This window comes from Dermacentor variabilis, chromosome 9 (genome assembly GCF_050947875.1).
Source record: "Dermacentor variabilis isolate Ectoservices chromosome 9, ASM5094787v1, whole genome shotgun sequence".
NCBI lineage: Eukaryota > Metazoa > Arthropoda > Arachnida > Ixodida > Ixodidae > Dermacentor > Dermacentor variabilis.
Genome location: NC_134576.1, coordinates 44182509 through 44208153, shown reverse-complemented (window position 1 = coordinate 44208153; position 25645 = coordinate 44182509). Strand labels below are relative to the sequence as shown.

General features: G+C 44.9%; 1 protein-coding gene across 2 annotated transcripts in view; it reads left to right on the top strand.

Annotated features, from left to right (window-relative positions):
• The window catches only part of LOC142592644 (putative sodium-dependent multivitamin transporter), a 117237-nt gene that overhangs the window by 16840 nt on the left and 74752 nt on the right, over positions 1–25645 (top strand). For both annotated transcript variants that reach the window (XM_075704203.1, XM_075704201.1), the window contains exons 3-5: positions 3573–3638; positions 19092–19143; positions 20457–20524. In XM_075704203.1, the coding sequence (XP_075560318.1) occupies positions 3573–3638; positions 19092–19143; positions 20457–20524 (186 nt within the window). The remainder of the gene's footprint in view (positions 1–3572; positions 3639–19091; positions 19144–20456; positions 20525–25645) is intronic.

Sequence of the window (25645 nt, the reverse complement as noted above, 5' to 3'; positions counted from 1 at the left end):
TGCAGAATATAACCAACCCTTATATATAGCTTTCATTGATTACGAGAAAGCGTTTGATTCAGTCGAAACCTCAGCAGTCATGGAGGCATTACGGAATCAGGGTGTAGATGAGCCATATGTAAAGATACTGGAAGATATCTATAGCGGCTCCACAGCCACCGTAGTCCTCCACAAAGAAAGCAACAAAATCCCTATAAAGAAAGGCGTCAGACAGGGAGATACGATATCTCCAATGCTATTCACAGCATGTTTACAGGAGCTATTCAGAGACCTGGATTGGGAAGAATTGGGGATAAAAGCTATGGAGAATACCTTGGTAATTTGCGATTCGCTGATGATATTGCCTTGCTAAGTGACTCAGGGGACCAATTGCAATGCATGCTCACTGACCTGCAGAGGCAAAGCAGAAGAGTGGATCTTAAAATTAATCTGCAGAAAACTAAAGTAATGTTTACCAGTCTCGGAAGAGAACAGCAATTTACAATAGGTAGCGAGGCACTGGAAGTGGTAAGGGAATAAATCAACTTAGATCAGGTTTTGACGGCGGATCCGGACCATGAGACGGAAATAATCAGAAGAATAAGAATGGGCTGGGGTGCGTTTTGCAGGCATTCTCAGATCATGAACAGCAGGCTGCCATTATCCCTCAAGAGAAAAGTGTATAATAGCTGTGTCTTACCAGTACTCACCTTCGGGGCAGAAACCTGGAGGCTTACGAAAAGGGTTCTACTTAAATTGAGGACGACGCAACGAGCTATGGAAAGAAGAATGATGGGTGTAACGTTAAGGTATAAGGAAAGAGCAGTTTGGGTGAGGGAACGAACGCGAGTTAATGACATCTTAGTTGAAATCAAGAAAAAGAAATGGGGCATGGGGAATACATTTAATGAGGAGGGAAGATAACCGATGGTCAGTAAGGGTTGCGGAGTGAATTCCAAGGGAAGGGAAGCGTAGCAGGGGATGGCAGAAAGTTAGGTGGGTGGTTGAGATTAAGAAGTTTGTGGGGACAACATGACCACAATTATACATGACCAGGGTTGTTGGAGACGTATGGGAGAGGACTTTGCTGTTCAGTGGGCGTAACCAGGCTGATGATGATGATGGTGATAATGATGATGATGATGATGATGATGATGATGTATACCGACAGCACTGACAAGGCGGCAAGAACTTTGACTTTCCCGGGTGCAAAATTTCACCTAGAAGAGTAATGTTGAAGGTTAGCCTCTCTAAGAACTTCGAGAATAGCGGCTAAGCGACTTAGGTGGCCGTCAAACGTAGGGTAAAATACGATTGCATCGTCCAGATAACATAAGCAGTTGGACCACTTATAGGCCCGAAGGAGGCAGTCCATCATCTTTTGAAAGTTGCTGGGGCATTATGAAGTCCTAAAGGCATAACCATAATACGATAAAGGCCGTCAGGTCGAATAAAAGCGGTCTTCTCACGGTCCACTTCATCAACCGAAATCTGCCAATAACCGGATTAGAGGTCGATTGAAGAGAAGTATGTTGATCCGTGAAGGGCAGTCGAGAGCACCTTCAATTCTCGGGAGATGGTAGAAATCTTTTTTTTCTGACCTTGATTAGTTGACGGTAGACGACACAGAATCGCCAGCTGTTATCCTTCTTTTTGACCAAGACAGCCGGCTATGCCAAAGGACTCAAAAAGGGCTCAATTACAACCCTGGTTAGTATCTTTTCTACTTCACCTTGGGGCGAATAGACAATTTATGTGAGAGGAGTGGTCTAGGACGTCTCTGGTTCAACCACAAACCGCCTTATTGAAGAGCATCCGCCGTGCCTGTGGGAGGCAAGTGCAACCGCTGGGTACCTAGCGGCAAAGTAGGTACAAGCGTGCTCCTGGCCTGGTGCTCGGCCATTATAAGACCTTTACCTTGGCAAGGGGCTGTTTTTGCCCAACCTCAAGGCGTCGTCAGCTCAATAGGTGCATTTTGGGCATCTCATGTGAAACTGTCACCACGGGAGATGCCCAAACCTCATTGTTGCTCTGCTCACGAGTTTCGACGGAAACTTAGGACACAGGCTCTATCCCCAAGCGTATCACTCCTGAATGAAGCTTAACGCCTGTTCGGGGTGCACTTACGTCCATTTCAACCAGTGGCTGCCCGGTGGTGGTGAGAACTGAACCCATAACGTCCACAGCCGAAGTGAGCGCTCAACATCTAGGCCACCGCTCCGCGAAAAAAAAAGTCATCTTCCTTCCACAGCTTGGCTACGGCCACTACTCCAACTGAAGCGTCATAAACCGCGCAACGAAAAAGCAAGTGTGTGGACTCCTCCTGTGTGAGCAGCACAGGTGTCAATAAACGTCTTTAGAATCCAAAGAGCAGCTATAAGCGGGCCCACTACGGCGAGGACCAGCACGCCGCATTTACAGGGTTACCCTGAGGAGCACGGAAACTCACACGTACTGCTTCTCGCACGTTTTCCTCTCAGAACGGTACTCATTCGTGCAGCAGTGGTGAAGGCAGCAAAATTTTTCAGTTTTTCACCAAGCTGTTGCATGGGCTCTTAGGTTAACGCACCAGGCAAGCGATTAAACCTCCTCATTAACAGTTTTCATCAATTACCAGAAAATAAATGGGGCAGTACATCATCTTTATTATGTACTGATTGTGCAAATGCTACGAAATTGTTAGCATCATTTCAGTGCTTCACGAATTATCACGCACTTCAACGCCGTTTGCTAACAGCGGCTGTGTGTGCTGGCGCTAACTTCGAATATATTACGAGTCTTTTATGCGAAACAAGTCTCGAGAAGCACATTTTAATGCAATGTCTTTTCCCGTCGTGCGCCAGCTCGCTGGCGCTAGGGGTGGTAGCTTGCAACTTATTGCTGTGTAAAAAAAATTTGCGAAGGAAATGTGACACTCCAGCATACAAAATAACATTTCGGCCAACATTCTCGTCGTTCATAGAAATAGACTACGAAAATGAAATGTTCGCGAAAAATTCCATTTACAGATTCTTATTGTCAAACCTATAATTTAAGTGAACTTATTCCCAATTAATCCTAATTAGTGCGGAGCTTCTCCGTATCTTGCAAAGCTTCTACGAAAACAAGCCTATAATTTTCTACAATATTGGTTCTTACTTGGCTTTACAGTGAGGAAACTACTTTTTAGTGCCTCCTTGGATTTTTAGTCAGGAAACTTATAAATCTAAACGTCACTATGAGCGATTCTTCATGTGAAGAAAGCCTACAATCTGCAACCCGCACAACAAATTTACCCAAACTTTTAAACTTGAACACAATCTGCATTCGCAGCTAAGTGGCGCCCAGAAGATTCACATTGGCCAAGCTAAAGCTCTCGCTCGTGCCACATGTGTGTTTTGACCCTCGGGCACTGCCATCGATGCCAAAAGCCAATTAAAATATTTGATGTAATATTTCTCTGATATTTTTGCCTTCGGGATGCGAGATCTGTTCAACCTAAGATCTTATCGTTAGCTCATAATTTCTCCTCTTGTTATTTTCAAAAGCAGTCCCAAGGACCAATTACTTTTTACCGTGTTCTTTCTTTTTCATTTGTACTTCTTGTTCTGCAGTATCTGCGGATGCGCTTTGGGAATGCAACGGGAATCTCGGCTTGCGTCATCTACTTCTTCTTCAGCGTAAGTATCTCTCCGACAACACCTTGCTTTTTCGGATATATTGTGACTATTCAATGCCGTTTGAAGAACGGAACTTAACTACTCTAAATGTGTGGATATTATAGCAAAAAAAAAGCAAACTTACGCTTAGCATTACTTTTCTGTGCAGAGGTAAATGTCAAATGCCAAATTTCTACGCTATCACAAGGGTCTCGGTGCGTAGCACGAGATTGTGGGCTTGCTTAAAGTTGTTCCTGTCGCATTCTGCTGATAGCTGCCTGTCGAAACCCCTGTCATGCTTAATTTATATCTCCCTTAAGCTCTTGAATGCCGCTGCCTTTCACCGCTAGCTAATAGCGTTAAGGGGAACATTTAACTCCGTGTCATTTCCAATGGCGCCTATTCTGGTACATGTAAATAGGATACTTTTCTTACGAGAAGACTGGACTAACGAGAATAATCGCATTTTAGAAAAACAGTATAGGGACTGCAAATCAAAGCTTCGATTGAAAGCCTGCAAATTTCAACAGAAGTTTCTAAAAAGGGGTAAGTGCAAAAAAGTCGAAGCGCGATGTCTGTTATTTGTAACTCTGCACCCGATCCGGTAATAACCATTCTTTAATGTGCATCCGTGAGAGCTACTAAAGTGGACAAATTTATTGTACGAATTCAGTGTTTACGGGAAATTCTCACAATCATGTATAGACATTTCCAGCATTGCCCCTTCTGCTATCTTTGAAATCTTCACCACAGTAAAGCAATGTAACTGAATGGGAAGGAAAAAAATATGTATATCTAACGGCCTACAAATTGACAGTACATGGAAGTCAAGAAAGACGAAGTGTAAGCGTAGTGTTCGGGATATGCTCCCACGCCCGCAACCTCCTTCTCGCGTCACACGAGTCGACTGGATAAAGACCTGGCAGCCACCGCGTCTGCCGCACACCAACATAGAAGTATTCCACGCCACACTGGGAAACCCACTCTCACAGATCCGCCACCGAAACAGACCAGCATCATGATCGCAATATTGGAGCCATTAGACATATGCAAGTACCCCGGATGAGCTGGGGATGGGCCCGTGGAGAAATGGTTTCTCTTCTTAGAGCTTCACGCAAATGCTACAGCATGGTCGGAACGGGAGATTATCGCCAACTTCAATGAATACGTGAAAGATGAGGCCTTTCGCTTCTACCTAACCGACATATTTGATAACAATGAATCATAAAAGAAAATCAAACATAAATTGTCATGTCAAATTATACACCAAAGGCCCATCATTATTCACCAGCAACAGGTGTTTGATTCACCTCATCGCTGTCGCACACAGTGGCAACGTTGCATTGATAAGTGAGTACATATGAGAAGATGGCAGGCGAGTTTTCGTTCTCGTGATTCTCCGCGAAAGAAGACGCGCGATCGTAAGCCTAGCATGAATCGCACATCCCGAATAAAAGCAATTACACTGCACACTAAGCGATATGCACGCGTATTTGTTCCTTGGAAACCCAACGTTGAACCAGGTCTGACAACCGCACATTATTCAACAATATGTACGCCTTCAGCAGGCTGCAGTGGTCGTGTCGTGGTTTAAGCGCCTTACGCATTCCATGGCTCGTCTCGAATGTGCAAGCCGCTACGCACTCACGCAATACAGGCGACCTTTCTTTGGAAGAACATGGTCAAGCCACATCCACTGCGACATCCTCTCTCAATCAACAGAAATTGGAAACAGCAGGGACAAAAACTTCTGTATGCGCACCATGAATCGAGCAAATACCGCTACAATCAGTTCTGTTGAAACGAAGCCAAATTGCCTACGGCTAAAACGAAATCAGAATACATGTACCAGCACCAACGCACGGGCCTTTCAAGGCGAAGACAATTGCAAGCAACGTGCATCTAGAGAACAAGCTGCTTTGCGACTTTCAAGCCTTCTTTTGGGCACTACGACTCAACAAGTCGCTGCCACTTCAAAAGCATCGCACGTACCAAGAAGCATCGTACACTGTCCAGTGACAGAAGCGAGCAATATGAATGACGTCGCTGCAGGCTGGGAAGAGCCTTTTCAGAAGCCTGACACACTACACTTCACGCCAGACAATTCTCACAAGAAAGAGCACTGTAGAAGCTACCCATTCCTGTCCACGTCGATTTGCGGAAGCATTCAAAGGCATATTTTGATAGATACATTACCTCAACAGTTGTCGCAAGAACATCACGAAGATCAACATCACCTTCAACAACTTCAGTGACCCCCCACCCCCCGACAACTTCTCAACACACAATTACAAAGAGCGTCGCCGATGCGACAAGAGAGAGGTCAAAGCGCAAGCCTACTCAACCCAAGCCGAACTCAACGAATACGACGTTTTCAAAAAAATAATAATAATAACGTCGCTGAGGATGGCTTCAACCATTTTGACGGATTGAAGTGTCCCAAAACCTGAGCATGCTTTAAGCTTTCCCTGGCTTTGTAGAAACTAGCTTCCCGTTGCCGTTCCCACTGCCATTTTGTGCCCTTCTACATGAGTCCGCCCTTAAACTGGCTCTCTTAACTACTACACGTAGAGGCAAGAAACAACGCGCGCTTTAGATACTATAGATGAGAGGAATATTTACAATTATTATTAGGGTTATAATTATATTCGAGTGCTGATTGCCGTGTTATAGTTTGTTAACGAAACTACCCCTCAATTCTAAATACCTTAAGGCAGTTTGTCGTGTGCGTATCATGGCCACGCATGCTTATATCGCCTTTCCGTTTCTCTACCACGGTTGCGCTTTAAAACCACGGCGCTGCAAGTTTGCTTTCCTTTCCTTCCCTCTTCTCCGCCCTTAAACTGACTCTCTTAACTACTACACGCAGAGACAAAGAAACAGCACGCGCATGCGATCGCATAGATGAGAAGAATACATATATATAGAAAAGCATCAGTCATAGCTCTCGAAGTATAATATAATATAATATAGAATAGCTCTCGAAGATAGCTATTCCGGCGGCTAGCTTCCCACGCTATGCGTGCCGTCCTCGCACCTGTTTCTGGCTCTCTTAACTACTACACGCAGAGGCAAGAAACAACGCGCGCTTTAGATACTATAGATGAGATGAATATTTACAATTATTATTAGGGTTATAATAATATTCGAGTGCTGATTGCCGTGTTATAGTTTGTTAATGAAACTACCCCTCAATTCTAAATACCTTAAGGCAGTTTTCCTAGTCTCTAAAGCCGCTCGGGTTCACGCTGCTCCTCTGGCGGCCATTTTTCCAAGAAATTATGCCTTCCAACCACTGTCGACTGTCGCGGACAACACCAGCCCCTTTCCACATAAGTATGAGGCTCGGAGCAGGAGCTATAGCGCTTGAAAGTAACCGCTGGCTTGACGAACCAACCGACTGAGCTACCTTTCCGGGCAACATTGAAGGATCACGAGTTCAAATCACATGTTATGTTCCTTTTTTTTTAAAGGTATTTTCCTTCCTTTTATCACACTACGGAAACCCTCCTAAAAAAAAATTCTATATCCTCAATTATGTGTGGCCACACATGTGCAGGTCATAAATACCGGGTTCTCTAGCCGAGTGCCATCCATGCGGTATAACCGAGCTCAGATTGGTCCACCTTGACTGATCAAATAGGGCGCCACTGTAGGTTAAATGAGGCGTACAACTCCTGCGGGACCCTCCGTGGTTGCTCAGTGGTCATGGTGTTAGACTGCTGAGCACGAGGTCGCGGGATCGGACCCCGGCCACGGCGGCCGCATTTCGATGGGGGCGAAATGCGAAAACACCCGTGTACTTAGAATTAGGTGCACGTTAAAGAACCCCAGGTGGTCGAAATTTTCGGAGTCCTCCACTACGGCGTGCATAATCAGAAAGTGGTTTTTGTCACGCAAAACACCATAATTCAAATTTTAATTTAACTCCTGCGGGGACGGTAGAGTATCCGTCTCCAGTGCAAGGGGACCGTGATTCAAATCCCGGTGCCGCGCAGTTCTCCTCCGGGAAATACAAAAAAAAAAAGAAAAAAAAACCGTGTGTTGAGAAATTGCACAAACAGGCCTGGAGTGCGGCCTGATCCCGGTGACCAGAACCGGTAACGCACTCTCTCACCAGAGCAGGATTGGCCACCCTGGTGCAGTACTTGGCCACAACCTCCTATATGAATACAACAATCAAACCCCGGCCCTCAGTCCCCAGCAGCCGCGAAGCAACTGACCACGGCGGCGGTCAGATCTGTAACGCTGCAGAGGGTGCTAAGAATACCTGGCTCCGGACAGGCCGCCATTGGAATCTGAACCTGGCAACGTTTAACGTTAGAACGCTATCTAGTGAGGCGAGTCTAGCAGTATTATTGGAGGAATTAGAGGGTAGTAAATGGGATATAATAGGGCTCCGTGAGGTTAGGAGGACAAAAGAAGCATATACAGTGCTAAAAAGCGGGCATGTACTGTGTTACCGGGGCTTAGCTGAGAGGCGAGAACTAGGAGTCGGATTCCTGATTAATAAGGAAATAGCTGGTAACATACAGGAATTCTATAGCATTAACGAGAGGGTGGCAGGTCTTGTTGTGAAACTTAATAAGAGGTACAAATTGAACGTGGTACAAGTCTATGCCCCTACATGCAGTCATGATGACCAGGAAGTCGAAAGCTTTTATGAAGACGTGGAATCGGCGATGGGTAAAGTCAAAACAAAATACACTATACTGATGGGCGACTTCAATGCCAGGGTAGGCAAGAAGCAGGCTGGAGACAAGTCAGTGGGGGAATATGGCATAGGCTCTAGGAATAGCAGAGGAGAATTATTAGTAGAGTTTGCAGAACAGAATATTATGCGGATAATGAACACCTTTTTCCGCAAGCGGTTTAGTCGAAAGTGGACGTGGAGGAGCCCGAATGGTGAGACTAGAAATGAAATCGACTTCATACTCTGCGCGAACCCTGGCATCATACAAGATGTAGACGTACTCGGCAAGGTACGCTGCAGTGACCATAGAATGGTAAGAACTCGAATTAGCCTAGACTTGAGGAGGGAACGGAAGAAACTGGTACACAAGAAGCCAATCAATGAATTAGCGGTAAGAGGGAAACTAGAGGAATTCCGGATCAAGCTACAGAACAGGTATTCGGCTTTAACTCAGGAAGAGGACCTTAGTGTTGAAGCAATGAACGACTATCTCATGGGAACCATTAAGGAGTGCGCAATAGAAGTCGGTGGTAACTCCGTTAGACAGGAAACCAGTAAGCTATCGCAGGAGACGAAAGATCTGATCAAGAAACGCCAATGTATGAAAGCCTCTAACCCTACAGCTAGAATAGAACTGGCAGAACTTTCTAAGTTAATCAACAAGCGTAAGACAGCGGACATCAGGAACTATAATATGGATAGAATTGAACAGGCTCTCAGGAACGGAGGAAGCCTAAAAACAGTGAAGAAGAAACTAGGAATAGGCAAGAATCAGATGTGTGCGTTAAGAGACAAAGCCGGCAATATCGTTACTAATATGGATGAGATAGTTCAAGTGGCTGAGGAGTTCTATAGAGATTTATACAGTACCAGTGGCACCCACGACGATAGTGGAAGAGAGAATAGCCTAGAGGAATTCGAAATCCCACAGGTAACGCCAGAAGAAGTAAAGAAAGCCTTAGGAGCTATGCAAAGGGGGAAGGCAGCCGGGGAGGATCAGGTAACAGCAGATTTGTTGAAGGATGGTGGTCAGATTGTTCTAGAGAAACTGGCCACCCTGTATACGCAATGCCTCATAACCTCGAGCGTACCGGAATCTTGGAAGAACGCTAACATAATCCTAATCCATAAGAAAGGGGACGCCAAAGACTTGAAAAATTATAGACCGATCAGCTTACTGTCCGTTGCCTACAAAGTATTTACTAAGGTAATCGCAAATAGAATCAGGAACACCTTAGACTTCTGTCAACCAAAGGACCAGGCAGGATTCCGTAAAGGCTACTCAACAATAGACCATATTCACACTATCAATCAAGTGATAGAGAAATGTGCAGAATATAACCAACCCTTATATATAGCTTTCATTGATTACGAGAAAGCGTTTGATTCAGTCGAAACCTCAGCAGTCATGGAGGCATTACGGAATCAGGGTGTAGATGAGCCAGATGTAAAGATACTGGAAGATATCTATAGCGGCTCCACAGCCACCGTAGTCCTCCACAAAGAAAGCAACAAAATCCCTATAAAGAAAGGCGTCAGACAGGGAGATACGATATCTCCAATGCTATTCACAGCATGTTTACAGGAGGTATTCAGAGGCCTGGAGTGGGAAGAATTGGGGATAAAAGTTGATGGAGAATACCTTAGCAACTTGCGATTCGCTGATGATATTGCCTTGCTTAGTAACTCAGGAGACCAATTGCAATGCATGCTCACTGACCTGGAGAGGCAAAGCAGAAGGGTGGGTCTGAAAATTAATCTGCAGAAAACTAAAGTAATGTTTAACAGGCTCGGAAGAGAACAGCAGTTTACGATAGGTAGCGAAGCACTGGAAGGGGTAAGGGACTACATCTACTTAGGGCAGGTAGTGACCACGGATCCGGATCATGAGACTGAAATAACCAGAAGAATAAGAATGGGCTGGGGTGCGTTTGGGAGGCATTCTCAAATCATGAACAGCAGGTTGCCACTATCCCTCAAAAGGAAAGTGTATAACAGCTGTGTTACCAGTACTCACATATGGGGCAGAAACCTGGAGACATACGAAAAGGGTTCTGCTGAAATTGAGGACGACGCAACGAGCTATGGAAAGAAGAATGATGGGTGTGACGTTAAGGGATAAGAAAAGAGCAGATTGGGTGAGGCAAGAAACGCGGGTAAACGACATCTTAGTTGAAATCAAGAAAAAGAAATGGGCATGGGCCGGACATGTAATGAGGAGGGAAGATAACCGATGGTCACTAAGGGTTACGGACTGGATTCCAAGGGAAGGGATGCGTAACAGGGGGCGGCAGAAAGTTAGGTGGGCGGATGACATTAAGACGTTTGCAGGGACAACATGGCCACAATTAGTACATGACCGGGGTAGTTGGAGAAGTATGGGAGAGGCCTTTGCCCTGCAGTGGGCGTAACTAGGCTGATGATGATGATGATGATGACATGAGTTTATTTAGCGGCGAAAGTAGAGAAGACATGTTTGGCAAAAACTGGCATAAAATGTCTGCCTTCCTAAAAAGTAGCGCACCTCACCGACATTATGTGGGCGAGATGCTTGAACAATAGCCCTAAATTCATCTCGGTTGGGTGAAGGTCCTCTCTGTCTATTCGATTAACAAGTTAAGTGATGGGTGGCTGTCGAAAAGTGCACATGCCATACGTCAGCTTAACTCCGTGTTCTCGGAAAGTTTCTGACACATTCTGCAGACGTTCACTTCCATCTCCACGCATCTCCAAAACTAGTACATGATCGAGGTAGTCCTGGAAGCGTAATAAGCCTGAACGTATATATATATATATATATATATATATATATATATATATATATATATATATATATATATATATATATATATATATATATATATATATATATATATATATATATATATATATATATATATAGATACATCGCATCCAGTTTTCTTTGGAAAGTAGTGGAGCAGAGGATATTCCCAAGGGAAGCCTATTAAAAGAGAACAACCATTTGTGCATATTAATGACGCAAAGCTTTCTACAGGCTTTATCCAAGGGCACTTGATTGTATGGATCACGCCAATCAAGGATGATGAAATAAAACCCTCCGTTTAAAGATGCGAACGCATGTTCAATAACTAGGAGAAATCACTGCTAAACGGCGCATGCTGGGTTCAGCCTGGCTTTGAATTCGCCACAAATTCTTATCGCTGCGTCCTTCTTAAAGGGAAGCTGAAAGGTTTTCCAGAAAAAATGAGTGAACATCTGTACATAATGGTTTTCAACCCTCCGAATTCGAATATCGTATCGAAATTGAGCGAAAGAAAGCGCAAATATATTTTATTTCGACGAAAAGTGCAGCAGCGGACACGCCCAGCTCGCGCGTCTCGTTTCCGCCTGTGATTGGTCGGTGCGCCTCGTGACGTCTACTCTGCCGCTGCCGACCGCTGCCGCTACACATGAAGTGCGGTGCCAGGTAGTTTGGTGCTGTTTTTCTGAGACGGTAATGGAAAATTTAGGGAGACTGCGTTTTTCTGAGGAGTTCGGCGTTACTCCCTACATGTACGAGCCGATTGCGAAGAGCCGGCCTCTCGAAGAAGCAAACGATGCTGGTGCGAGCAGTGCTTTCGACGCGAACGAAAGCAGTCTTTGGATCTCCTCGTGTTGGAAATGCTCTTTGGTGAGTATGTTTTTTGCAAAGTACTCTAGTGATCTCGCCGATCTTTCGCCGATCTAGTGAGCTCGTTTCCGGTCAAACAACTGTAGTGTTGTGTTCCTGCATGCTTCCTCGTGGAACGTAAGCAGGGATGCGATCGTCGGCATTTGTGCGGCATGTCCAAAGCTGTCGGCAATCTACAAAGACGGTTTCAACGCGTGAAAAGCTTCCCGGTTCATGCAGTACGTGTAGTGACCTTCATCTGTTGACTACCACTCACGTTGACTACCACTCACGTTAATTACCACTCACGTTGACTACCACGCACGTTGACTACCACTCTACATACACGCAGACGCACCAACAAAGGAATGCAGGGTCGATCGAAGCAGATTACGATGGCACGCACGCAGAAACAAGCGCGGTCAGGCACGGTCGCGGACGCTGCGAACGAAGCAGAGTTGACGTCACAACACCGCGGTTTCCGGTCTCCGCTCCGCTCGCTCACTCAAAGGCGGGCGGAGCTACAGCGCAATTTCAACCGACGATTACGTCGCTCCTAATTGAAAAAAAAACCCAAATTTTACCTACATGGTTTATAAGGTTCCCGCATCCGTATATGAGCGTCTTATTGAATTCGACAGACTCTTCAGCCTCCCTTTAAGCACTGACAGGATGGGAGTCACCCATCCCGAATGTTGCACGGGCGAAAGTGCGCCGGCAGAAACCAGCCGGTCCAGCTTTTGCGATACCCTGTCCTTTAGCGCGTAAGGAAAGGAAAGGAAAGGCCTTACAGAATTCTGGCAAGGCTGCCTCCTTCAGCTGCAAGCTGGCTGGAGTCCCCTTGATCACGCCGAGATCCCTAGAAGGCACATCGTGGTTGTCGCCGACAATGTTTGTTATTGTTTCTTTGGATCCTTGCACTATGTCAGGCCAGTCTTTTGCCGACGACAGGAGAACTAGGACCTCCGCTTTGTCAAGCAAGGAAATCAAGCCATGGCCAAAAAGATTTGTTCCAGAACAGTTGAGCACATTAAGCGGACAGCATACAGAGACAATCTTGTCTTGCACAGAGATGCAATTCGCCCGGCACTGGCAGCGGCACAATATAACATGATCAGTGCACATGTGAAGGTTTAAGCACAAGAAGTCCTTGTCAAAAACTTCCCGAGAAATGACGCAAAGAAACGAGCCCGTATCCACTTCCATGGGAAGTTGGACACTTCTCCATCTGAGAATGCGCCATATCGGCGGCTGGAGGCGGCTTTCTCGTACAGAAAGTAGGGTCTTTATATTGGCTCTTTCACTGTCGTCTTTGCGAGGTACGGCGTTTTCGAGAGCCAAAACTATTCCCTGCATTACTTGCGGCGCGACACAACCTTTATTGGCCGCGATGCGGCCTGTCTTTGCAAGATGACCACGGCGGCCGTAGCAATACCACTTTGCTCTGATCCAACTACAGACAGCTGCTTTGGTGATGTTGGCAGTTTCCACATCTACCACACTGCTGCGTCCCGAAACGGACTCGTGGAGCTTGAAAAGAGTTAGCCTCGAAAGCTTGTAGCTTAAGCATGGGCGTTGATTCGGATACCATTTTTCCAGCATCGCTTTCAGCGGCTCCGGCAGAAAGTGTCAATGCTTCGGCCTCTTCTAGCCTTATATACTTTCTTTTTCGCTATAATTTACTTCCGCAAGGCAATCGAGCATACGTCGAAGACAATGCGATCCTTAAGCATGCTGTCAAGCGAGTTGCCGAAATTGCAGTTTTCGGCTATTCGACGAATAGCAAGAAGAAACGGGACAGTGATTTCGCCGGGAAATTGTGAGCGGTTGAAGAACTTGTAGCTCTCGGTTATCTCGTGTGTCTTAGGATAGTAGTAACCATTGAAAACCTGAACGACTTCCTAGTAAGTTCATTCTTTTCGTCCCGTGGGGCTGCTCTGCCACAGAGCACCTTGACCGCCGCCTTGCTAGACAACGCCCAAAGCAGTAATGCTCTCTTCTTAGACGAGTTCCTCATGCTATTTACATCTAAATAAGCTTCTGATTTGCCGAGGTAATGCTTCCACTTTTGATTCGTCGAATTTCGGCAACTTCGGGAAGGCCATTGCTGTCGTTCAAGGCAGCCGCGGAACTCTTCGCCGCTGTTACTTTACGAGCTACTCAGCCGCGTGAAAGCAGACGCATCCACGGCTGGTGGCGAGTGAAGGTTTATTCTGGCAGCGCAGGCGAAATATAATCACTGCTGAGGTCGATGAAGAAAAAATCAAAGCCCCTTTCTTAGAGCAAGATGTTTGAACGCGAAGATTCCCCAATGAAAATTGAAACAAAATCAAATCAAAATCAAAGTCCAAAGCCAACAAATGCAAACTGCAGTGTTCTACGCAGATCTGAAAGGTGGTTTTCCTGCAGTGCGTTTTCAGCGCTGACGGACGAATCAGTGAAATATAGAAAGCTTCTCTGTTGTCATGCTTTTGGATAGGAGCTCTCGAGGTAAAGCTCCCTTTAAATGTGCGTACAACCACTCAGCTGGTGCAGCCGTAAAAAATTGCAGTCGAGATCGCACATTTTTTGTCGGGTACTTGAAACGTGCCCACGTCGTAAACCCTCTGTTCGCCACGCAAAAGGCTCGTAAGCGAACAGCGTCAACTAGTTTTCTATAGCTTTTGGTATTGCCGGCGCTGCGATAGTGTACAGGTGGCGTGCAGTGCGATTTTCTGTGAGAGGTAAGAAATCTTAATGCCAATTATACGCTTTTATGTGCGAATCTGTTACACTGTGAGTCATACACACTGAGGTGACTAAATACGGTTTTTGTTGTGCTCATGCGCAGTAGTTATGTGTTGATTATTTTATACTTCCTGACGATATATCGTCCAACTTAGGTTTTCCGTGTTTTCAACTGGCGTATAGATTTCGCGTCGAAGTAGATTGCTTAATTACAAGCTGTCTCTAAATTTAGCGTGAGCTGTACTTCGAAAGCGACAGAAAAGGAGGAGGAAAAACTTTATTTTCATCAGATCTTAAAGCTGCTTGAATTACTGGGTTATTTCTTCTGCCAGACGGCGTGAGGTGGTGATAAGCCCTTCACTTTCAGCAATCTCCAAAGGCCAGTTCACGGTCCACAGCAAGACTGCGGGATCCTAGCTGGACACCGAAACCTCCCAGTCCGAAGTCTTATGTTTGAATTTTACTCTTGGATTTAGCCCAGTGCAGTTGATCAATATGTGTCAGGTCCACCTTATGGGCGACGTAGTTTTCCGACTTAGGTGAGAAGCAACCCGACTATATTAGTGAGTACGTGTAGGGTTGGCAAATTAGCCAGTCTGCAACTGTCGCCAATTAATCTGTTGCAGTTTATCCAGTGACTGAGATACTTTTGCCTACATTCGCGGTATTGCATAGTACTTTCGTGGAACGTCGCCATGGCATCCTTTGCTGAACCCAGGTAGAGGCCTCCCACCGCCCGGCTGACGAAACCTCGGCGATAATTGTGGGTAGCTTCATTTCCTGGGTGCGAGGAATGTGCAGGGAGCCAGATAAAGTGAATCTCGCGATCAGGTGGTGGATATTTGTTTAGAATTTGCAGGGCGGGTTTGTGAATTTGGCCACTGGCAATGTCTTTAACTGTAGATTTAGAATCGCTGAAAATGATTTTCACGCTGGTGCCATTGATAGGCGAAGCTGTAGCGTCCCCTTCTGCTTCCTCTGCATGCATGCAACTGTTGCTGCAGAGTGGGTCAGGCCTTGATTGTTGACTATGCCTGTAGAGAAGGCATCTCGACTTTGGTATTCCGCACCGTCGTTTTTTGCTTTCGCAACATAATGTGTAACCTCATGCAGTATTTCATGTACTCATGTGAACCTGTCGTGTGTTTCAAACGCATTTTGTTTTTATTTGATTATTTCTTTCTTACACAATGATATGCTATTACGCTTTTTTACTAGTGTTTATGATAACAGCAGCTGATTTAAGACCGTACAAAAAACACCTGACTTCTGTACACTGTTCGGTTTATTTCTGTTGGCGTGCTGTATTTGTTATGCGCCTTCTCTGCCAGTACTAGGGAGTGCAGAGCTCGTCAAGCGTGATAGATGGCTTTTTGTCTGTACCCACCAAGTGTCTTTGATACTGAAATGACCGACCGACCGACCGATCGACCGACCGGTCGCTCAGTCGGTCGGTCTGAAATGTAGAAGCTGAAATGTACATGTGATGGAGTCTAGTTGGTGTTGGTCAGGTTTTGTGCCTGATATTGAGTTCCTCCAATGCAAGCATGATTGCTTCATGCTTAATGTTGTCAAAGGCTTTTGTTAGATCTAGGGCTAGGACAGCTCTAGTTCTTTTCCTTTGAATAGGGTGTAAAACCTCTTCTAAGGGTCTTATCATGATGTCTTGTGTTTATGGATTAGCTCTAAAGCCTATCATTGTGTGCGGGAACTAATTCCTTCATCCATGTGGCTCTGCAGCCTGCTTAGAATTACGCGCTCTAACACTTTGCCTGAGAGATATGGTGAGAGATATGGGCCTGAGGTTCTGCAAGTCAAGCTTCTTTCCCGTTTGACGGATCAAGACAATCTTCGCGTGCCTCCTTTCTTCCCCCCCTTTCCTGCATTCTTTAAAGTATTTAGTCATGACTTCGATCGAGGTATCATCTAAGTTTCTTAGTGATTTGTTTGTAACCCCATGCACGCCTGGAGGCGAGGAGGTCCTGAACTTTTGAAGTGCATCTCTCACTTCTGACTCTTCGATCTTCTCATCCAGCTTGTAGTTCGGGGTTCCTGAGTAGCCTGACCTAGAGACTTTGTTTGATGCGTCTACGTATCTTTGTCTGAGATTCTAGACGAGTTCTTTATCTGTGAGTGCTTGGTTATGCACTAGTCTAATGATGTCTTCACTGGGCCCTATTTTGCTGTTCTCCGGATCCAGCAGGTATTTTAGGAGGTGCCAAGTTTTCTTGAGGCCAAGTTAGCCACTCATTCGGTAGCAAACTTGGCCTCATTGGTGCCTAAGAAGCTATGGTGCATAATCTTCTACCTCTTTAGATAGCTTAGCAGTTTTATAGCGTAATGTCCGATTGAGTTTCTGCGTTCGCCACCTTCTCTGTAGACTGTGCTATGCTTTCCACATGTGTATCAGCCGAGTGTACACAGGTTGGGGTGTCTTTTGGCATAGCATTGATTCGGTTACTGATTTAACAACACTGATACGATCTTTGACCCATTCCTCTAAGTTGCTTATCTGATTCTCTGCCTTTTGATCTCTGAGTTGTCTGAATTTGTCCCAATCCGTAATTTGGCAGGTACAGTAGTTGCCACTATGTAGTGGTCGCTACCTACCTAGGTTAGTCATGATGTTATGCCATGTCACTTGACCTATACACTTTGTGACCGTCAGTTCCGGAGATATGTTAACCTGTGTGCTTCTGCCAGTTTTAGCAGGGGTCACTGGGCCTGTGTGTAGGCTAAGGCGCGCATCCTGGAAGTATTTCCAGAGGTGCGTGCCTTTCTTATTGTTGGCTTTGTATCCCCAGGACATTTTTTCTGCATTAAAGTCCCCTACTATGACTAGTGGATTCTGTATAGAAATTTCGGGTGTCGTATTTATTGCTTTGATAATGATAGGGCGTCCTCCCTTCGGTTTCCTTTATGTATTTAGTATAAATATGACGGGTATGTTCACCGTTTGTGGAATTAGTTCTAGTAGAAGAAAGTCTAAGTCAGACCATTTTAGGTCATGTTATATGGCCGTTAGATTTTCCTGGAATAATGGGGCCATATGGAATTTCTTTGAATTTTTGTTTTTGTAGTTTCTATGGTTGCGTAGTTTAACATTACCAAGTGGATCCTGCAAGGCAGTAATGTCGGGAACTTTTTCTTTTAGGTTTTGTATGTGGAGCTGCAGGTTACTTCATTTTTTTTCCGAAGCTTCTACAGTTCCATTGTCATTATGTAGTGCCGCCATGTTGAAGTACATGGGGGGCTTATAGACGCTGCCTGGTACCTGAAATCGCTGCACTCTGCTCAAAGGTGGATGCAAAGCTACCAAAGGCTTCTCCTTCTTTCCTTTGTCTCGCCTCAAGTGCTTCGATTCGGCTGCCAATTTGTGTGGCAAACTGTGATAAATTTTCTCCAGCATGGATTTAACTTCATCCATGGGTTGTTTTTTCAGTCGGTAGAGGCCGCTCTGTTGCAGGGGGGGTTGCGTTGTGGGGAGAATGATCGCGAAGAGGCTGCGGATGCAGTGGGGCGGGTTTGATAACTATTTGCTTAACAAACTCGTCCGGTAGGATCTCCATCCCATCTGTGGCACATTCACGTGGCATACCAGTCCTCGGTGACCGTAGGCATGCTAGGCTTTCTCGGACGGGGGCGGCACAAAAAAGACCCAAAAAAGGGCCAAACATTCCACTACGCCCCAAATATGGGTAACGGTTTTGCTCCTCCTCATAACAAACCCTTTAGAAGTGCTTTTCAGTTGGTGTGTATCGGAAGGCCGTGAACAGAGAGCAAGAACGACGAAGCCCATATGAGGCACGTCCGAACGCTATGCAGGTCGTCTTCTTCCCCCTTGAATGAAGCGAGGATTCTTTTTATAGCGAAGCGTTCTTGTCCGAGTAAGTTTGCGGCGTGTATCTGGTATCTGGCCTCTTTTGCGAAGCAGCCAGTCAAACGCAGCCAGTAAGAAAGAAAGGAACGTTGGACTGGATAGTCATTGTGCATGACATTTTCCCAAACTAAATAAAGGTTTTGTTTCTAGCAAGAAAGAAAGAAAGAAAGAAGGAAAGAAAGGAAGGAAGGAAGAAATCTGCTTTGCTCCTACAGGGCTGGCCAACTTTGTTCGAGATGTGAGGTTGCACTTATAAAAGTGCTATGGTCAAGTGTGCGCTTACACTATGCTAAACTCACTCTATAGAGACCCACATATCCAGTGTTACTGGATACGTGCCTGTATATACCTGTATTCATAGATATGCATGGTTACATTTATAGAAGGACCTATAAAATACACACGTCACAAGAACAGTATGTGTTTTGCTGCAGAAAAAATCTATGATTCAAAACTATTATGTGTTAATTCAAGCACGCTTCGAATTACGTAAGGTTCAATTGCAGTCGAGTCTGATTAATACCTTTTTCCTTTTTTCTACAGCTTACATTAGGTGCAGTCAGCATCTACAGCGCAGCAGTTGGAATGTCAACAAGTATGTACATTTGCAGCGTCCACGAAGTAAGAATGTAGAATAGAGTTAACCCAGAAGACGATCCCGACTGTTGTGTGAGTTGGCAATAACTAAATTGGATTGAATGTTGTCTCAGAATATAAGGACGTGTGATGCCGTCTGACTATAAGTTTTCTGCATAGCCGGATCCGCCAGCTGATGCAAACAGATGGGCGTACGCCCTTACACTTGCGCTTCATACAAGCATGACGATAGCAAAGCAAGAAATGACCCTGAAACGGTTCAAGTGCTAATGAGAATTAAAGGATTTGGATTGCAGGAGGAAAGGGCAAACCGAGTAGCCCGATTTTGCTTGTGACAACCCATTTCTACACTGCAATTAAAAGCGCTCTTGTTGAGCCTTGAGCTGACTACAAATTACAAGTATATTGGCATCGCTCTTCAGTCAGAGTTATCATGGAATAATCACGTTGATGTTAGCCTTGGCTACACTAACTCTACTCTCGGGCTTCTTAAACATAATTTAAAAGGAGCCCCAATGCATAATAAAAACTAACGTACACAAAATTAATCCATCTGAAACTAGACTACTCCTCTGTCCTTTGGGATGCCCAATAAACTTACTTTGTCAGGCACATCGAAGCCTTGCAAAACCGTACTGGACGAATAATTTTTTTTCAGATGATTCACGTTATACCCCCTCACTTCGTTGAAGAATAGAGCTTAGTTAAACAAGTTAGCACTTCGCCGTGAAATTTCCCGCCTATCCCTGTTTTATGAGGTGTATCACCAACCTTTACTTCATGAAGATTTCTTTCTGTCCCTACCAGCTATCTTTCCACGTCGTGACCACCCAATGAATGTCAAACGCATTAGGAGCCAGTCATCCCATTATGCACATTCATTCTTGGAGCGCGCAATAACTGAATGGAACGCCTCGCTATCAGACATTGCCACGGAAACCGACTTCAGTTTCAAGATCTAATTCCCTCGGGAGCTACCGCCTAATTGTATTGTTTCTTTATTTTACAATCGCTTCCCTGTGATGTCAGTTGCTGTTTGCTTTTCAGTGCGGTATCCTTGTTTTTCCTGATATGTCCTAAGGGTTCTCTGCAGTCTCTATTTCTGACTGATTTTGTATGTTACCCATTTTCTCACTGTATATTTTTTACATACGTCAAGCGATCAAAATGAAGTAGCTGATCTGATACGTTTATTCGGATAGCTAGATGATAGTATTATAATTGTTAATATTGCTGTTAGTATTATCACTGGCAGTAGAAGAAACAGAAACAGTATTGCTAGTAAAATTAGTAATTTTACTTTCTCGCAAGTGCTCAACGTTCCCTTATCCTTGTGCAATGTGGTTATCGGAGTACTTGGAACTACCTACACGGCACTGGTAAGCATGCTCGGCTGTCTTTTTCAAATGTGCCTTCTGCACGTTTTCAGATTCTCAATCGGACGTGATTTGTCACTTTTCATAGATACTACCTTGGCGAACGGGAGAATAGCGTAAATTTAATTTTCCCAAAGCGACAAGGGGTGCTACTTACTTTATCTATATTCGCACAAAAAAAGTAAAATCGCGAAAGAGAGGACAGCACAGCACCCATCCCGTTGTCATTCGCACACAGTCTGTTCAACTTCATTTGACCCAGCAAAAAATATGCTTTAATAAAGATATTTCTTAGCGATGTCACATTGTATCCACCTCCAGCCTGATGATAAATCATCGAAAGAGCATTTGAAAAAGTTCGGTTAATTGTGTAGGCGATAATTCGCCCAGGATTTTGAAAGACGAGGGTTCTTTCGTGATCTGGTTTAGGCGCTGGCATCTATGGGGATAGAAGAGAAAGACTATGGAGAAATTAATAAAGAACCATCTTCCGAAGCACAAGTAAGGTCAGGAAGGAACGATGGTGCTATCCACATACTGATGTATAATAATCTTACATATCAGACCTTCTCAGTATCCTAAATATTCGACTAATCTCATCGTCGCACCTCAAGTAACATCAGCATATAAACAATTATCGTAGAGATTAGTTTTGAAAACAAGATCTCCTTAGCTCAATTCACGTGGCTTTAGGGTACCTAGGATCTGGATATATTGTAACAACGTACAAAAAATATGGGCCGTCAGGTGACTTGTAGATGTCGTATGGACTCGGGAATGATACGAAGTGATACCTCTTCATACTGAAAACACGTAGCAGTAGGCAGTATCTAAGTATAAAATCAATATGCAATCAAAAATGAGCATATTTATCAGGAAACAGAGTGTGATGTGAGTGCCTTTGTCGCTATACCCTTCGGTCGTGCCAACGCCAAGTCCCATCTCACTTGTTGTCCCATCACCAGCGGGCGCGGAGCATTCGAGTTCGGGTAAGATCACTTGGAGCTACAACTAAATATGCGCAAAGTGCTGTAAGGGAAGAAGACTAACGCATTCGAAGAATACGATGCGCTGAGGTACGTCAGAGACGTTATTGGGGATAACTTCGGCACGAAACAAAGAGTAGTTCGGACTCAAATAAATCCACCAACATTAAAGGAGCCTAAGAGATCAAAACTTAGGATAGTTTTATTGGGGAAAATGCTGAAGGAAATCTCCCTAATAATACGGCCATAGGACGCGACGGAGTACCAGTACCGCTAATGAAAAACCTGGCTCCTAACGGCAAGGCACTGCTGAATAATGCCGTAGAGCAAGTGGTTAAAAGGAAGAAAAGTGCGGTTGGATGGCGTTACAGCAAGATGAACCTCATCTAAGGCGCGCAATAATGGGGAACCGCAAACAATGTGTCTACGAGAGCAGCAGAAATTTCTTTGCGGGTTCCAGGGAAGATATAATCCATACTAAAGCGAGCTTTGAGAAAGGCAGAGCCTTCCACAACCTCTTTCAAGGAGCAGAAGGAGCCCGTGGTGCATATCTGACAGATGACGACACAAATATTTCTGGAAGGTAATTGAATAATCGAAGTCGTAACGACTCTCTTAGAAATGGTTCGTTTACACCACGAAAGAAGAATAACCGGGAGACAAATCCTCTAACAAAAAGGCGCACTAGGCTAAAACCCCTACTGTAAGAGAATAAAAGAACGTTATCACGTCGCATGGTGTAAACACGTGAGCTCCATACATAGGTAGTAAACACCCCATGTTGGCAAGGTTGCAACCTAAGCCGCGAGCAATGTAATAGCTGCAGGCTTCAGTTGCTAGCGGTAGTTTAGCTTCAGTTGGCTAAATATGGACAATTACCATCCCTGGCAGGTGTTAAACTTACGTTGTACTTCTGCAGCTTCCGCTGACCAGTGTGCATTACTACTGCGATATTCAGAGAGGTGCACCTAAGTACTTAAAGTCCTGCCTCCACTGAATACCTGCGAAGTAACTTGGCATCGTACGCCATAGACCAAACAAAAACACTCCGCTCTTCTCAAAGTTTACTGCTGCACTAGAGGCTGATCTAAACTGTTGTGTCATGGCAAGGGAATTCTCCAGATTTTTCTTGACAGCACAAAAGAAGGCTATGTCATCTGCACAGGCAAGTACGCGGATCTCATTGGATAACAATTTAAACCTGTTAAAGACATGGTCCTTCAAAATTCGTGCGCAAAATGATTGTAAGTACAGAGCGAATAAAAGAGGGGACAAGTGACAACCTTGCCTTACCGATGCCCCCAGGTACGTAGATTCGGATATGTTAGCCCTGTTTTACCATTAGCATAACAGACAGTGATGTCCTTAAAATAAAAAGAACCAATGCTTACGTGCTTCGCCACACGAAAGAAGAAGTAGCGATTAAGTTCATCAAATCCTTTTGCCAAAGCAAACTGAACTAGTTGCGACCTCACCTGCACTTTCTGCTGCACACTCTAGCAAACCCCTCGCAATGTAGAGATTTGTCTGGATTGATCTTGCTCTAATGCCACATGTTTGATAGTCTCCCGCCACTAATTGAATTACGTCTTGAAGGATACTAGCTAATACATTCGCATCTATATTATAATCCATGTTACAAAGCGATATGGCGCAATACCTCTGGACTTTCTGCAATTTGGTTGCATCACCGCCTTTTGGGATAAGTACTGTTGATAGAGTGCGGTAGGTAGGTATCTAATCCAGTAAGCTTCTTCATACAGTTTAAGCAGAAAGGGAACCGATACAGAGCAAAAGCACTGTGGAAATTCCGCGCTCAAGCGATCAGGCCCAGGAGTTTTGCTTTAACTAGCGAAGCAATGGTTGCTTCACCTTCTATGATACATATGCCTCTATCAACACCACCACCTTTCTTTACAAAGCTGTGGCAGCAACGAAAGAAACATTTTCGTTACAGCTTCACTACAAATAACTATATGACACTGGAAAATATTGTCATAAAGATCCGTGAACGCTTTGATCATTCTAGCCAGGTCATTAACAATCGCTCCGCATACTCCATCTCGAGCAATTGCTTCGACAGAGTATGCCGACGCTCATCACCAAGCGAACAACTACAAGGCTGTTGCTCCAAATACCGACGAGTACGTGCACGGACTAGTGAACCTCTGTATCTCTCAGTGTTCATTGTCTGTATTTGTGCCTCACTTTTGTAATCGTCTTCAATTTTTTTGCCACAATGAAGGCATTGAAGTTCGTGTAGCTGATCTAGCAGCTTCCACAACTCTTTATATTTTCCTTTATTCTGAAAAGGCAAAAAGGCAACTTCTTCAGTGGCGACCATTTTAACTTCTTACGTGAATATCTTCCACTGCACAAAGAGAGATAAAGAACTGCGAATTAATACTTCAATAATTATTTCCGGGACGCGCTTTAGAAAAGCCTTATGTGAGAGTAACATATCAATTTTCCATAAGATCCAGCTCATCCGCAAACTTTGAAATTACCGGTTGCCAAAACAAACCGACACTAAGCAATGATCACTGACGAACGCAGGGTGCACATTCTAACCATACGATACACAAATGCGATCGAACATTGCATGAGATGTACCTTGAAGGTGTGTGTAGCGAAATGGGGCTGTTCCGTGTAGTCCTACATCAACAAGCTCGTAGTCAGATGTCATGGCATCCAAAACGTTAACCCTGGTATCCTGGCGCTGCCTTGTAGATGAAAGATCAGGTGCACTACACAGACAATTAAAACCACCTAAGGCAACCAATACACGGTCAGTGCGTAAGTGCTGGGTCAACAAGAGAAAGTAGTCCTCGCTTTCACGTGCTCTACTTCGCGTATACACAAAAAACACCTCCAAACTTGACCTTTCATACTGACATCACACCATAGAACGCACCCTTCTCTATCAGTCATCATCATCATCAGCCTGGTTACGCCCACTGCAGGCCAAAGGCCTCTCCAATACTTCTCCAACTACCCCGGTCATGTACTAATTGTGGCCATGTTGTCCCTGCAAACGTCTTAATTTCATCCACCCACTTAACTTTCTGCCGCCCCCGGCTACGCATCCCTTCCCTTGGAATCCAGTCCGTGCACAGTCTTTATCAGTGCATAGTCCCAAACACGCTGTATCACCGCGTTTTCCTTCCAAATAGCATACATCCTGCAGAGACAACAATCGCGTGGCTGACACACACTTTATACTCCGAAAGAAATAGAGCTACAACAGCCGCTGTGTCGTCATCGGATTCAATTTTTGTTTCGTGAATTGCAACTACATCTAACGCTGGGTTGCGCAACAAATGTAACAGCTGACCCTACCGTCGCTTACGTAGTAAGTCACGGACATTGACTGTTCCAAACGTTAAGGGAAGGGGGCACGCAATTTTTCACAACTGAGGCTGACTGCCTACAGGTAGCGCTGCTACCCTTGTTTTGGCTTTCCGGGCCCTTTGAAGAGTCGCAGCTGCAAGAACTATACTTGAACTGCAGAGGCATCTGCACTCACAGGGGCCCCGTGAAGGTGCGAAGGTTAGGCCACGTGCCCACGAGTATTTATTTCGCGTCAAATTCGCTCTTTGAAACACCTGGCGTCTATACGTCGCGTGCCACTGCTCTAGTTCTTCATCCGGCCAGCTAGCTTATTAAGGTGCCCTGTTAGGCTGTAGTGCCTTCGGGGTACGCCCAGGTCTTGTTCTATTCATGCAAAGTAGAGAAAGAGCGCCTATAATTAAACCACAATAATATTGCGCCTGAATGTACCCACAACATAGTGTTTAGCATGTTATGAACATGCTAGAACGAACATGTGCACATATCAAGACATTATCATTATCATCAGCAGCAGAATCACGGTAGTTAGTTCTCAAAGGTATGTGTCAGATTATCACATGAACAAACAGTATCAGCTTAGGGCTTCACGAAAAAATAGCATCAACAAAGTGGGAGACAGATACAGGCATTTATCATATGCTGGAAATGATTTCCTGGCTGGTCGGCTCGCGTGCTACTCCAGGTTCTGGCTGATAATTATGATATACAGAGTGATCAGATAAACAGCACATGCAGTAACACACCCGCACGCACACACGTGCCTGCTCACGCGTGCAGAACCACCAGT